The sequence below is a fragment of the Ictalurus punctatus genome, chromosome 7 (genome assembly GCF_001660625.3).
Source record: "Ictalurus punctatus breed USDA103 chromosome 7, Coco_2.0, whole genome shotgun sequence".
NCBI classification, from domain to species: Eukaryota; Metazoa; Chordata; class Actinopteri; order Siluriformes; family Ictaluridae; genus Ictalurus; species Ictalurus punctatus.
In genome coordinates, this window is record NC_030422.2 from 15,105,084 (window position 1) to 15,118,164 (window position 13,081).

The window sequence follows — 13,081 nt, forward strand, 5'->3', positions numbered from 1 at the left end:
CATATCTTCTTGCTGGACAGCATTTTTAAGTAACAACAGAACAGTTTATATACAGTATATTACACAAAATATGCTAGTTATCAAGTTACATACTCTGCTTATAGCTTATAGTGTTTTTAATCTATATATTTAGTGACTAACCATGTGTGGCAGATGGGGCGTGGTGGAGCATTGGCTATGGATGGAGAGAGGAGTTGAGCTGAACCGGCAGCATTTGTTTTCACCTATGTGTTGTTACCGGAGGTCTAATTATATGATTTTATTTTTAAAGAGAAAAGCATACAGACAAGCAGTGAACTATTTTGCATGGTTGTTTTGATTCTCTTTAAGTCAACAGAGGTGCACTGAAAAGTGTTCACTATAAATAAAAAGACTACAAAAAAGATGGTGTTCTCCACTGCACCATACACACCGAGTTCTACACAATGGCATTTTGGAATGTGGCTATCTTGCATAGTTTTTAGCTTTGCATTATTGGGGTTTTTTCCCCACTCATCCTGTGCGTTGCTCGTATCAGCTATTACTATACAAAATTCTTGTGAATGGTATCAAAACCTTGTTTTTGAACCTACAGAACCTATAGTGCTTTACACTGTAAATTAAACAAGCAATAATAAGTCAGTACCTACAAAACAAGGAGGATGTAATAGCAAAGATGATGCTACCCAAATTTTCCTTTGAAGTGTATTTATTTGTTAATTTATTAATGAATATTTAACACTAACTAGCTACTACTATAGGTGACCCATCCATGAATTATAAAGTCTTAATATTGAAGAGTGTTTTGGCCTTTAGCAACACTTAACAGTCTTTAGCAGGACTTCTAAAAAGCAGTCATTTGAGGAAAATGTACCTGATCGAAAATATATCTATCTGTTCTACGAAATCAATAACAAACTTAGTTTCTTAAAAAGCACTTGCATGCTGCAGGCTTGAGAACCACTGCCATATAGTATACAGAAAGGAGCTCCTTTTTTCATTGGGGCTGCTGGCAGTTGAAATGTATAATAGCTATTGATTGGATTTGCTTGATCAAATCAGCTTGTTCTTCTGTTGTTAACTGGTCTCAGGTGACAAACAGTGTGAGGGTCTGGTTATCTCAGTGTGTGAACCATGGAGTCTGGCTGAGCAGCTGCGCCACCCGAACAAACCTTTACAGTCAGGATTTGATTGCTGTGTAATGCAGCCATGGAGGGCACACCAGGAAGTCCCTGGGGACAAAATGGTATAACAAAAACAACAACCACACAACATAACATGGATTGTGTACACGACTGCACATGTCTACTGAGTATGTAGCACTGTGTCAAATTCAAGGGTAGCAGTCAAGGGTATTGTCCATATGGATGGCCGAGGTGCATTTGAACTAACATATCTTTTTAAATGATTAATAAGATCAGTTATTTAATAATAAGTGCCAGACTTTCCATGTCTGGTGCATGACTCTGTATCTGGCCATCTGTTTTGTGGGACAATTCTTTTTAAATGGTTTAAATGTTTATTTAGAATGAAATGAATTTCCAGGAAAAATTTGACTATTATGTTTTTTAATGTCTGCGCTGTCATCCCAATACAACCTAAAAGTCTAGTACATGTCTATTAAAAAAACATTCCAGCAATTAGTTGAACAGTGGTTTTTAAATGGTTGTCATAAAAACATAGGGAAATACCATGTTTATGGGATATTCCATCCTACCATGTTTGGGAAGTAATTGAAATGGCATAGGTCATTTAAAAGAGTAAAGCTCAGGAAACAGCTGTCTACTGTTTCATTTCAAGTGAAGAAGATACTCTTTCAAACAAAACTATAATAAATCTAGATAATGAGACATTACTACAGAATGAGTTACTAACAACCACAGACATTCTGAGCGTAAAACTGGGAGCAAGCACAAGAGGATCACTGAGGGATCCTCTGACAGAAATACTGTCTAGGCCTTTTGAGTTATGTAGCGCTCCACTAAACCTGGAGTGTTGCCTTTGCTTCATTCTGTTAGTTTTACAGTAAGCTTGATCAATTTGCCTGGAGTCAGTGGGCCTTTGCACTGATCCCAATACATTTTATAAAAAGACTGTGGCTAATATAAGCTGAGTTTATGTACCATTAATTTGGCCACAGAGTTGCACCATCAACCTCACTGTAACTGTCCCTGTGTTACAATAATGCCCTTAGCAGCAGGAAGAAAAACGTCTGACATGAGTTAACCAAAGAAGAGTTCAGTTTTCACTTTTCTCCTTCAGTTTTCTCCTTAGGCATGGAAAAGAAACTTCATAATGTCTCACTAGATTAATTTCAAACTTGTTATGGAACTTTACAGTCCTCACAATTCCACTGCATACTGTACATGAACAATTAATGAGGGGGATGGAGAATCTTAATTGTTAGCAAATTGTTTGTTTTTGACTGATACCTAGTGTTGCTGTGAATTTCATGTTGTTGTTTTTTCTGGGCCTGAAACTAGACAAATGCAATGATAAGAACCTGAATTGCCCTTCGAGTTAATGATGACATTACACCATTAATCTGGACTAACCTGCGTTTATTTGAAATTTTTCCATTTTGTTTGACTAAGCCAGTTCAATTGAAATATAAACACAACTCCTAAAATATAAAATATCCAACTCCTTTAACCACATCGTTTATGCCCAGTTTAACATCATTTGTTACAAGCAGATTTGAGCTGTTCTGTGTGCATTTAAGTTGTGTGCAGCAGCCAGTGCTGGAGTTAACGTCCCTTCTACTTATCTTCATCTTATTTTTCGTCCTCCTTTCACCGAGCGACAAAAGTTTAGTTGCCATGAAATGATTATCTATATTTGAGTGCAGATGGTTTCAATAAATTGAAATAAGTTATTGATTGAATCCTGAAGGTGGCTCGATATACTTGGCTTGTCATGTATTTTACTAACCTCTTCAGACTGATTTTAAATCAGTTTATTTTCAAAAGACATCTTGGCTTCTGAATCATAGCATGCAAAACTCTTTGTCCTGGAGTAGCTTTTCAGATCTTTAAAATTGAATAATGCTTCTGACATTTGTGGAGAGATTGTATACTGGATAAGTCCCAAGATCTCAAGTCCACTGCAGTAAAGTAGCTCATCTTGAGTTGTACATCTGCAGAACTACACAAAATGTATCTACCAGGACTGGACTTCCCTTTCTAGCTCTGAAAGAAAAGCCTAAGTAAGCCTAAGTAAATTGTCTTGAACTGCATGTTGTACACACCTTTTGTCAGTGACAACCAAATAATTGTTTCAAGTTTGATTCAACGTGTACTATTCACTAGTGGCTGCATTATTTGATGCTGATTCACTCTTTGAACTTTTAAACCCTTAACTAAGGAATATGAGTTGGTATATGAGGGATAGGTGATCTTGCCACTGTGGCACAGTGGGTGAAACAGCCATGTTTTGTTTTGTTTTGTTATGTTTTCCATATTGGCCAAGAACAACAGTTCATTTAAAAATGGAAACCAATGTAACATGTTTAGAGTTCTAGTCAAAATAACTAAAGTATTAAACTAACCTACTTTCTTTGTTTTTACAATCTTTATTACTTCTAAATTTCATTACATTACATAAAGCTCATATTTGCATAAAATTTGTCATGTATTTGTGCACCTAGCTAGCTACTTGCTATGGAGTGGAGGAGTATTGTTACTTCTATTCATGTAAATACACTTATGAATATTGGTTTCCTATTCCTTTATATCCCTGAATAGACAGTTGCTTTCACATTTACATCTTTCACATTACATCTACCTATGTAGACAGTTCAGTATAGAAACCCATTTTTGCCACTTGAAAAAAGAAAATTATTTCTGTAGTCAAGATGACACTTTCTCCTAATTATGAGTCAGTATCTCATAATAATGAGGGCTTCTTGAAATTATGACTCTCAGAGAAGTAGCTTGCACAGTTTGTTTTGTCTGGGAGGTTCATCAGACAGAAGTACCTTGGATATTTAGTGCTCATGTCATATAAATCTTGGATAAGTGTAGTTTAGTTTGTGAACTGTAAATCATTCACATCATCCATCATCTTATTATCCAAATACTTCATTAGACAATTAAAAACTATCCGACACAGAACAAAACTTACCAAAAGCTTCTGCCTGTGCAGTAACTCAAGCAAGAAGTGGTTTTTGTGGTTACAGAATAAATCTAATTTTCACAGAGCAGGAGACTAACAGAGCCTCAAAATGATACACAGTAAACCACAATCAGGACGTTGGTATGGGCTTGCTTTTACACAATTCAGGGACATAAGCGACAGTGTCACGTGTGATGAGGATATTCAGTATTGGGCTGATGGCTATGTTCTGTCACCACAAGTTAACCTTAACGTGCACCGCATGTGGGGCAAATTAATTAGAGACACTTTCAGTGCCTGGTCCCCTTCTGGAGTCTATCCAAGACAATGATGAATATAAAGAAAAGGCAATGAGTAATAGAGAGTAGGAGAAGTGCAGGCACATAATGCAATAAAGACAGATAGACTTAATAAGTCGGTCACAGTTAAAGGAATTCCTGCAAGCAGATATTGGAATAAGATATGTGAATGATTTATTCAATAATTTGCCAGCTGTGGCAAAGCGTGGACTTCATAATCATTCTCTATGAGGTGCGAATTGATCAAAATGTCAAACAACTGGGATGGAAATAATTACATTCTTTCAATGAGCTCTCAGTCTTCAGTGCTTATATGTCATTGTAAATTAAAAAGATTCAGCTATATCAAATTACAATAAACTCAATCACATTTGTTTTTGTTTCAGGCACTCTTCCTCTGTTGAGGGCAGTCAGTCCCGCAGAAGCAATCAGAGGGCATTGACCTTCCTCAATGGCTACCTCAGGTGTTTATAGTTCAACCCTCCTGTGCCTGCTTCACTTATTTTAGTGCAGCTTTGTTGTGATTGGAAAGCTTAAATATGCACTGTCCACAAAAAAAACCATGCATCTGAAACATTCCATGCACTTATTATCCCAGATATAACAGAGATTTATTATCTTTTTAATCACACAAAAATGTGCATGTTATAGAAAACGACATACCCGCGGTCCCTGGTCTCCTTGATCTCCCTATAAAAGAAAAGAAAAGCAAAGGGAGAATATGATTAGGTAACATCATACATACAAATGGACAGAGAGACTGGAAGAGGAGTACCACCAAGACATATTTCAAAATACACTGATGAGGAAAGCTAATACCCGCAGCCTCAAGAATTCATTGCGGCTGAGGGGAAAATGACTTATGATAACAGAGTGATGTCAACAAGGGTTTGAAAGGAGTACCAAGGTGAAGTGTGAGTTGAAAAGGGAAAGTGTATATGTGAGGGGGTCCTAATTTGTCTTATTGTGGTTGAAAACAGGAACAACCACCTCATTTAGGGAACTGGCTTCTTCTCTATCAGAGCTTCTAAAAGGTCTATCTGTATATCAGCCAACCTGCATCACATTAACACCGTGTTTAGGTAGAACATCCAAAGGAATACCTTTCATTAACATTTACAGCATTTTTTGGCAGACACTTTTATACAGAGCGACTTACAGTTGCAATTAAAATTATTCAACCCCCATTGCAAATCATGTTTATTGTCAAAACTGACAGACTTTCGGCTGTTTGCAGTGAAATCAAACAAAAGTAATTGAAATAGTTCAACACAGCGAATACCTCAAGTGGTTTCCACAAACTCAGTATACTCTTATAATGACTTTTCCAGTTTCAAAATTATTCAGTCCCTTCCTGGCAAGCATCCTTAGTTCTTAGTAGCGCACCCTTTTGATACACTTGATTTGATTTGCAATGGGGTTGAATAATTTTGATTGCAACTGTACATTCATCTCATTTTATATAACTGAGCAGTTGATGGTTAAGGGCATTGCTCAATTAATACACCTTAAAGGTGTAGAGGTTAGAATGACTAACTATGAATCATAATGTGACTGCTGGCTTCTAACATTTTCATTCATTGTTATAAAAATTTAGAGATGAGATGAGCATAGGGATTGCACAACTTTCGCAGTAAGCATTGTGCAAGATATTGATCAATGAGTCTCATTATATAATTTCACTCAGTTTATCATTCTTGCTTACTGCTATACAGAAGCATAGGGACATAATATGCAATACTGATACTGATGATGTCTGTTCCATGCTTACAGAAAACAGCTTTACACTAAACACCAGTAGAAGTGTACTAGGCTAGAGCTATCTGTGTGTGAGAACAGTTAGTGTGAGTGTGATCATATAAATATTTGAGTACAGTTTGTACTTTTTATATAGGTATATGTACTACATACTTGTCTATGAACATCACTGAAGCTGGGCAATACACTGAGTCATTTAAACATTTCACCTACTCAAAACAAGGATGATTCACTTTACAGTGATTTTATGTCAGTGGACTTTTCCCTGCATATAGTCTTACATACCTAAACCTAAAGATAGCCTTGAATTTCCTTAACAACATCAGTAGCCAGTTTCACCAACTTAACTTTTGTGGTACACAGTTAGTTTGACTGTGGTATGTGCTTTATGATAAAGCGATGTATTCATCTATATTTTTGTCATGATCAGTGCTCTTTTTCCTTCTTGGTTTTCAGTTTAGAGATTTTCAACCTGGGGCTCTTGTGTAACAAAGCAACAAAGACTAGCGAAGTTGATGCTATCAAACTATATCGGAATTTCAGTGATAAACAAGTTTTAAGGGACCAGAAAAGACCCAGAAAGGACAAAAACATCTGCCCTGAAGATTTTCCCATGAAAACTAAAATCTTTCATGGGAAAATCTTCAGGGCAGATGATTTTGTTCTTTCTGGGTCTTTGACAATTTGCAGTTTTTAGTTGTATTAACTTCACTTGGAGTAATTGCTATAACATATGTGATTACACGATGGGTCATGGATTTTCCACAACATTAAATGAGTAAAATATATGAAACTTTGTTCATTGACTCAATAGTTTGGTAAGCAGTGGCAAAATGCTGTGGTAAAAGACAAATAAAACATGTTGGACTGCAACTCACCAACCCATTTTCATTTTCTTATAACAGCATGTCCCATTGTGTTTTATTCCTTACTATTACCCATTTTCTTCCAATTTATTCATAGCCAAGTTCCACACCATCAGCTTGCTCTCCCCTAAAACATAATTGGCTACTATTCTGATTCCCACCCAGAGTCCACTTGGACTCCCAGCTAAGGCATCACCTGGTTTCAAAATCACAATGCCAGTTTAAAACTATGTTGAAACTGTTACTTGGTGCAGCCATTAAAATTTTTGCACTTTGTAAACTTGGTCAATTTATGAAACAAATTCAACAGTTCAATTGGTGCAACTGGCTGCAGCAGCTTACACTGTTCAGCCATAACATTAAAACCACCTGTCTAATATTGTGTAGATCCCCCTTGTGCCACCAAAACAGATCTGAACCGTTGAAGCATGGACACCACAAGACCTCTGAAGGTGTGCTGTGGTATCTGGCACCAAGATGTTAGCAACAGATCCTTTAAGTCCTGTACTATAAGTTTTGAGGTAGGACCTCAATAGATCAGACTTGTTTGTCTAGCTCATCCCACAGATGCTGGGGAATCTGGAGGCCAAATCAACACCTTGAACTCTTTGTCATGTTCCTAAACCCATTCCTGAACAATTTTTGCAGTATGAGAGGGCGCATTATCCTGCTGAAAGAGGTCATTGCCATTAGGGAATAACGTGCCATGAAGGAGTGTACTTGGTCTGCAACAACGTTTAAGTAGGTGGTATGTGTCAAAGTAACATTGCCCAGAGCATCACACTTCCTCTGCCGGCTTGACTTCTTCCCATAGTGCATCCTGGTGTCATCTCTTCCCCAGGTAAGCAACGCACACGTACAGAGCGTCAACATGATTTAAAAGAAAATGTTATTCATAAGACCAGACTACCTTCTTCATTGCTTTATGGTCCAGTTCTGAGGCTCATGTGCCTATTGTAGGCGCTTTCGGTGGCAGACAGGGGTCAGCATGGGCACTCTTACCCAGTCTGCAGCTACACAGCTCCATACACAGCAACCTGCAATGCACTGTGTATTCTGACATCTTTCTATCATAGACAGCATTAACTTTTTCAGCAATTGGTGCTACAGTAGCTCTTCTGTGGGATCGGACCAGACAGGCTAGCCTTCGCTCCCTGCGTGCATCAATGGGCCTTTGGGTGCCCATGACCCTGTTGCCGGTTCATCGTTTGTTCTTCCTTGGACTATTTTTGGTAAGTACTAACCACTGCATACCAGGAACACTCCACAAGATCTGCTGTTTTGTAAAGGCTCTGACCCAGTCATCTAGCCATCAACATTTGGCCTTTGTCAAAGTTGTTCAGATCCTTGCGCTTGCCCATTTTTCCTGCTTCCAACACATCAACTTTGAGAACACTTGCTGCCTAATATATCCCACCACTTGACAGATGCCATTGTAATGAGATAATCAATGTTAGTCACTTCACCTCTCAGTGGTCTTAATGTTATAGCTGATTGGTTTATATCAGCATTGACAACATCAAATCTGGTGAAAAATAATGTAGCATGTAATACAACAATTTGAACAGTGCTGCCATCCATGCTGCAAAATTTCAAAATGTTATACAGTCTAACCAAACACTGTATGATGTTGCCCCAAGAAACCGAATCTCGTGTATGAAACCACTGTTACTAATTCCTAATTGGTACATAGTGTACACGCTTTATCATATGCAGTGTGACTAAATGAAAGAGACTGTAATTTATCATAGGTTATCCACATGACTTACAGACTGACTGTATGTGGCGCTCCATGCTATGCAAAGTTATTGAGCTGGAAGAGCTACATAGAGTGGTTTGCATTGGACTTGAGGGGTTTGTGGTCAGCAGATTTCAACAAACACTAAATGGCAGTGACTGGGCTGGGACAAGGGCTGATTTCTTCTAATTTAGCAGCTGTCCATTATCCACTTCTTGGAGACAATTCCTTAAACCCAGATTTTGCATGTCCAAATTCTAAGGCATGTTTGTGCATCTTCTCATGGCACTTCTCAAGTGATTATATGGGTTCAAAGAAAGAGTCGTGATGGAAAAGCAGTCAAATGTTTGCATTTTTATTTCTCATTTCTGCCTCAGAAATACACAACCTTATTAGAGACCTCTCATTTTTGTGGAAAAGTTACAAATGGAGCTAGCCATTAAAGGATTTGTAGTTTTCTTCAACATATCACTTAAAGATGCAAGAATATTAGCAGCAACTCATGGAGTGTGAGCTGAGGAAACCTCACATATCTGCATGCTTTTATTCTTTCCATATTTTAGTTTCACTGATACACATGGTCACATACAATAAAAGATTGTGGTAATATCTCAGGCTTAATACTTTTTTCCTAGTGTTTTCTAGTGGGATGGTTGGTAAAGTGCTTGCTGAAATGTTAAAATTATTTTAGTCAGGGCCTTGTGTTTAGGCAATAATGCAGTGGCTAAATATATCTGAATGTTAGAGTGTCTAAAATGAACCACTTCATATTGGCATCCAAATATATTGTTGTAATCAGAAACAAGGAGTAGCAACTGAGTGTAAATGCTATGAAAAGGATGCTTACCTTCTCACCTTTTGGACCTGGTGGACCCTGTTGGAGATAGAGAAAAATGTTAGGGCTTGCATTCTCAGTGGTTTTCAAAGTGGGGGCCACGGCCCCCTTGGGGGCCGCCAGGGGGCGCCCGGGGGGCCTCAGCAATTTGGTGTGAAAAATAAATAAATGTATGTTTTCTCTTTCTCACTCTCAGACAACCACACACACATACACACACAATCAATTCCTAATGTAATGTAATGTAAAGATGTAAGATGTCATTATTAATAATAATAATAAAAAAGGGGGGGATATATTCAGAAGTCTGTATTTTTAATGTGTTTTTAAGGCATCTTGCAAAATGGGGGCCTCGGTCAAATTTCAACGCCATTTGGGGGGCCTTGCCCTGGAAAAGTTTGGGAACCTCTGAACTAGCACATAATCAACTTTTCCCTTATTCAATTCAAACCTGCGGTACAGCTGGTAACATTGCTGCCTCACAACTCCAGGGTTCCTGGTTAAATCCTGAGGTTGATTACTATCTATTTGAAGTTCTACATGTTTACATGCTATATGGGTTTCCTCTAGGATCTTTGTTTACTTTCAACTGCCACCCTGACCAGGATAAAGCAATTACTGCAGATGGTAAAGTAGAGGTTATGACATACTACATATATTACATATACTAATATGGTGGATATTTTGTATATTATTAACATTTTCAATGTTAACATGCTCTATGCCACAGTCTGGTCACATCTTAACTTGCTTTTCTGTCAGCCACATCTGTCAAATTAAACCGTGGTTTTCATTTGCACTCACTAATTGCGAGAGCTTATAGACTTCCTGCACCAGTTAACAACTCCCAATGAAAATTTCCTGATATAATTTTGTATGTGATTAAATATAGATAGCTTTTGAATAACCCTGGACACCTGGAATATATTTGAACTGGATTTAATTTACTCACCGAAGATTCTGGGCTTTTATGCACAGTGAATTGCTTTACTGCTGTAGCATTTTGGTGCTGAGGTGGAAATGATTCATTTCTTTCTTTTTCCTTATTTTGTGATAATGACTGTGAAGAGGAAGCCTCTAAAACACAAACACATGTCGCTGTATGCTGTTGTGTTCACACTAAAAGGCTTGATGCAGATCAAGTGATGGCACAGCCAGACACCTGCTATCCTCAGCTGTAGCGTTCCTTCCTCCAGGGTTTCTCTGAGGTAGCTGATGTATGTGATGACAGCCCAAAGCTTACAGGAATACCTATTATTCCTTACAAGGTTTTTTTTTTTATTAAAAGGAAATTGTTGTTTACTAATTTAATGGGGTCAATAACCATATTAAATGCTGTTTTCCTGTTATAAATGCTCATACCTGCTTCATGACATGTACCCAGTTAATTTAGACTAAAGAAGGAAGCCTCTGGATCGTGCCTCTTTGTTATTTGTGAGGGCAAGCTAATTTTTTTCTTTTTTTTTGCAATTTGACATTTTCCTCTTAAAACACAGTGTGTTACCATTACCTAAGTCGCTTCACCCTGAGTCTGACATTTCATGGATCACTTCCAGCTAATACTAGGTCTGGAGCTGTTCCTTTCACTCCTGAACACTAAGCAGCTCTCCCAGTGAGACAGAGAGAAGGTGAGAAGAGAAGCACAGACATGATGTTAATCTCTATCTGGGCTCTATCAGACCCTGTCAAGTTCATGAGCACAGATGTTCATCAAAGATATGAGGAGGCATTCACATTAAATCCATTACCCTTGTGTTAAACAAACATGTAACAGCTGCCATGCCCATGGAGAAAGAGCTGTGTGATTGTTCTCTTCTAAATTGTATATTGATCTAATTGTGGGTTATTCTAAAAGGGCGAAGCATACAATCCTGATTGCTGAAAAGGTCCTACTGTATAAAGAATTTGAGAATTTGAGTCTATCTGCTGTATGAAATGTGTTAACTGTAATTAGCTCATTGTGCAAACCACAAAAGTCAATGAAGATACCTAATGAATAAAGATACAATGAATGCACTAAATGTACATTTAGAATGTAAATAATGTGGTTTTGATCATTATAAGAAAGAAAAAAATCTGTTTGTCAGTTGAATGCCTTTCTTCCACCCTACCAGAAGGTTGTGCTATTTAGTGACATTTGCAATTGAATACATTTTGTGCAAATGAAACAAACATTTTAATTTCAGTAAAATTAATTAATTTCAGTATCATACGCTGTACAGAAGATTCAGAAACCTCTTAATTTAGACAACTTCTTGATTAACTGAGTGCCATGCATAGAAAAAAGTATTTGCCCCCACCCTGATTTTTTCTGTTTTTGTGTATATCCATCCATTCTCTATATACCGCTTATCCTACAGGGTCTTGGGGAGCCTGGAGCCTATCCCAGGGGGCATCGGGCAAAAGGTGGTGTACACCCTGGACAGGGTGCCAATCCATTGCAGGGCACATACACATTCACAGACTACAGACACTTTGGACATGCCAATCAGCCTACCATGCATGTGTTTGGACTGGGGGAGGAAACCAGAATACCCCGAGGAAACCCCTGGAGCACAGGGAGAACATGCACACTCAGGGCTGTGGCAGGATTCAAACCCCCAACCCAGGAGCTGTGAGGCAAACGTGCTAACCACTAAGCCACCGTGCAAATTGTTTTGTGTATAACCCGTACTAAACTGTTTCAGAAATTAAAACAAAATCTAAGCTAAAACAAGGGCAACTTGAGTAAACACAAAATACAGTTTTTTATAAATTATAATGTTATTTATTGAAGCAAAAAAGTTATCTAATCCCAACGGGGCCTGTGTGACAATGTATTTCCCCAAATCTACAAAACTGCATTCAAAATGGGGTTCAGCTGGATTAGACACAACTAGGTCTGATTACTGCAAACCCTGTTCACTGTCTTTCCTGACCAGCAGACAGCAGTTCAGGAATAAATGGCATAAAATGGTCTTTATGAAAGGACTGAACGTTAAGAGCCTAAACCCCAAAGAACCAAGAAACATTCCGCACAGCACATCTGATTAAGTAGATATCCTGAGTATTAATACGAATGTGATAAATTTTCACTCCAAATCTCTGTTTTTGTAAGCACTCTTATATCTGATCACTTTAGACTAAGCTTTGGTATGCAGTGTTATCAAAACTTTATAATGGCTTGCTCAGTTTGGTTTGGCTCAGAAACTGTTTCAGACAATGGACTAAGAGAACATCAGATCTTCAAATAGCACTGACTGGAAGAATTTGCCTACACACACACGAGTGCGCAATTTTTGTGGCCATTTTTTTAAATTAATTTTTCATTTAATTTTCAAATTGAATTGAAATATACAACAGTGATATAATCTGGGAAGCCGTTATCTTAAATTTGCTTGGATAACATATTTTAATGGATGTACAGTTGGATGTCTTTTGGCACACTGAACCCCAAATGCAGAGTAAGTTGAGGTGGACTCTATGTTCACATTAACAATAAATGGTGAAGACA

General features: G+C 37.9%; 1 protein-coding gene across 2 annotated transcripts in view; it reads right to left on the reverse strand.

Moving 5' to 3' along the window:
• Nucleotides 1–13,081, reverse strand: part of LOC108268352 (collagen alpha-1(XXV) chain) — a 170,357-nt gene that overhangs the window by 55,264 nt on the left and 102,012 nt on the right. Inside the window, exons 5-6 of one of the 2 annotated variants that reach the window (XM_053681617.1) lie at nt 9,601–9,627; nt 5,055–5,081 (exon numbers count right to left, since the gene is read on the reverse strand). In XM_053681617.1, the coding sequence (XP_053537592.1) occupies nt 5,055–5,081; nt 9,601–9,627 (54 nt within the window). Of the gene's footprint in view, nt 1–1,151; nt 5,019–5,054; nt 5,082–9,600; nt 9,628–13,081 lie in introns of those variants that run through there. The other variant, XM_053681616.1, reaches the window with a different exon arrangement.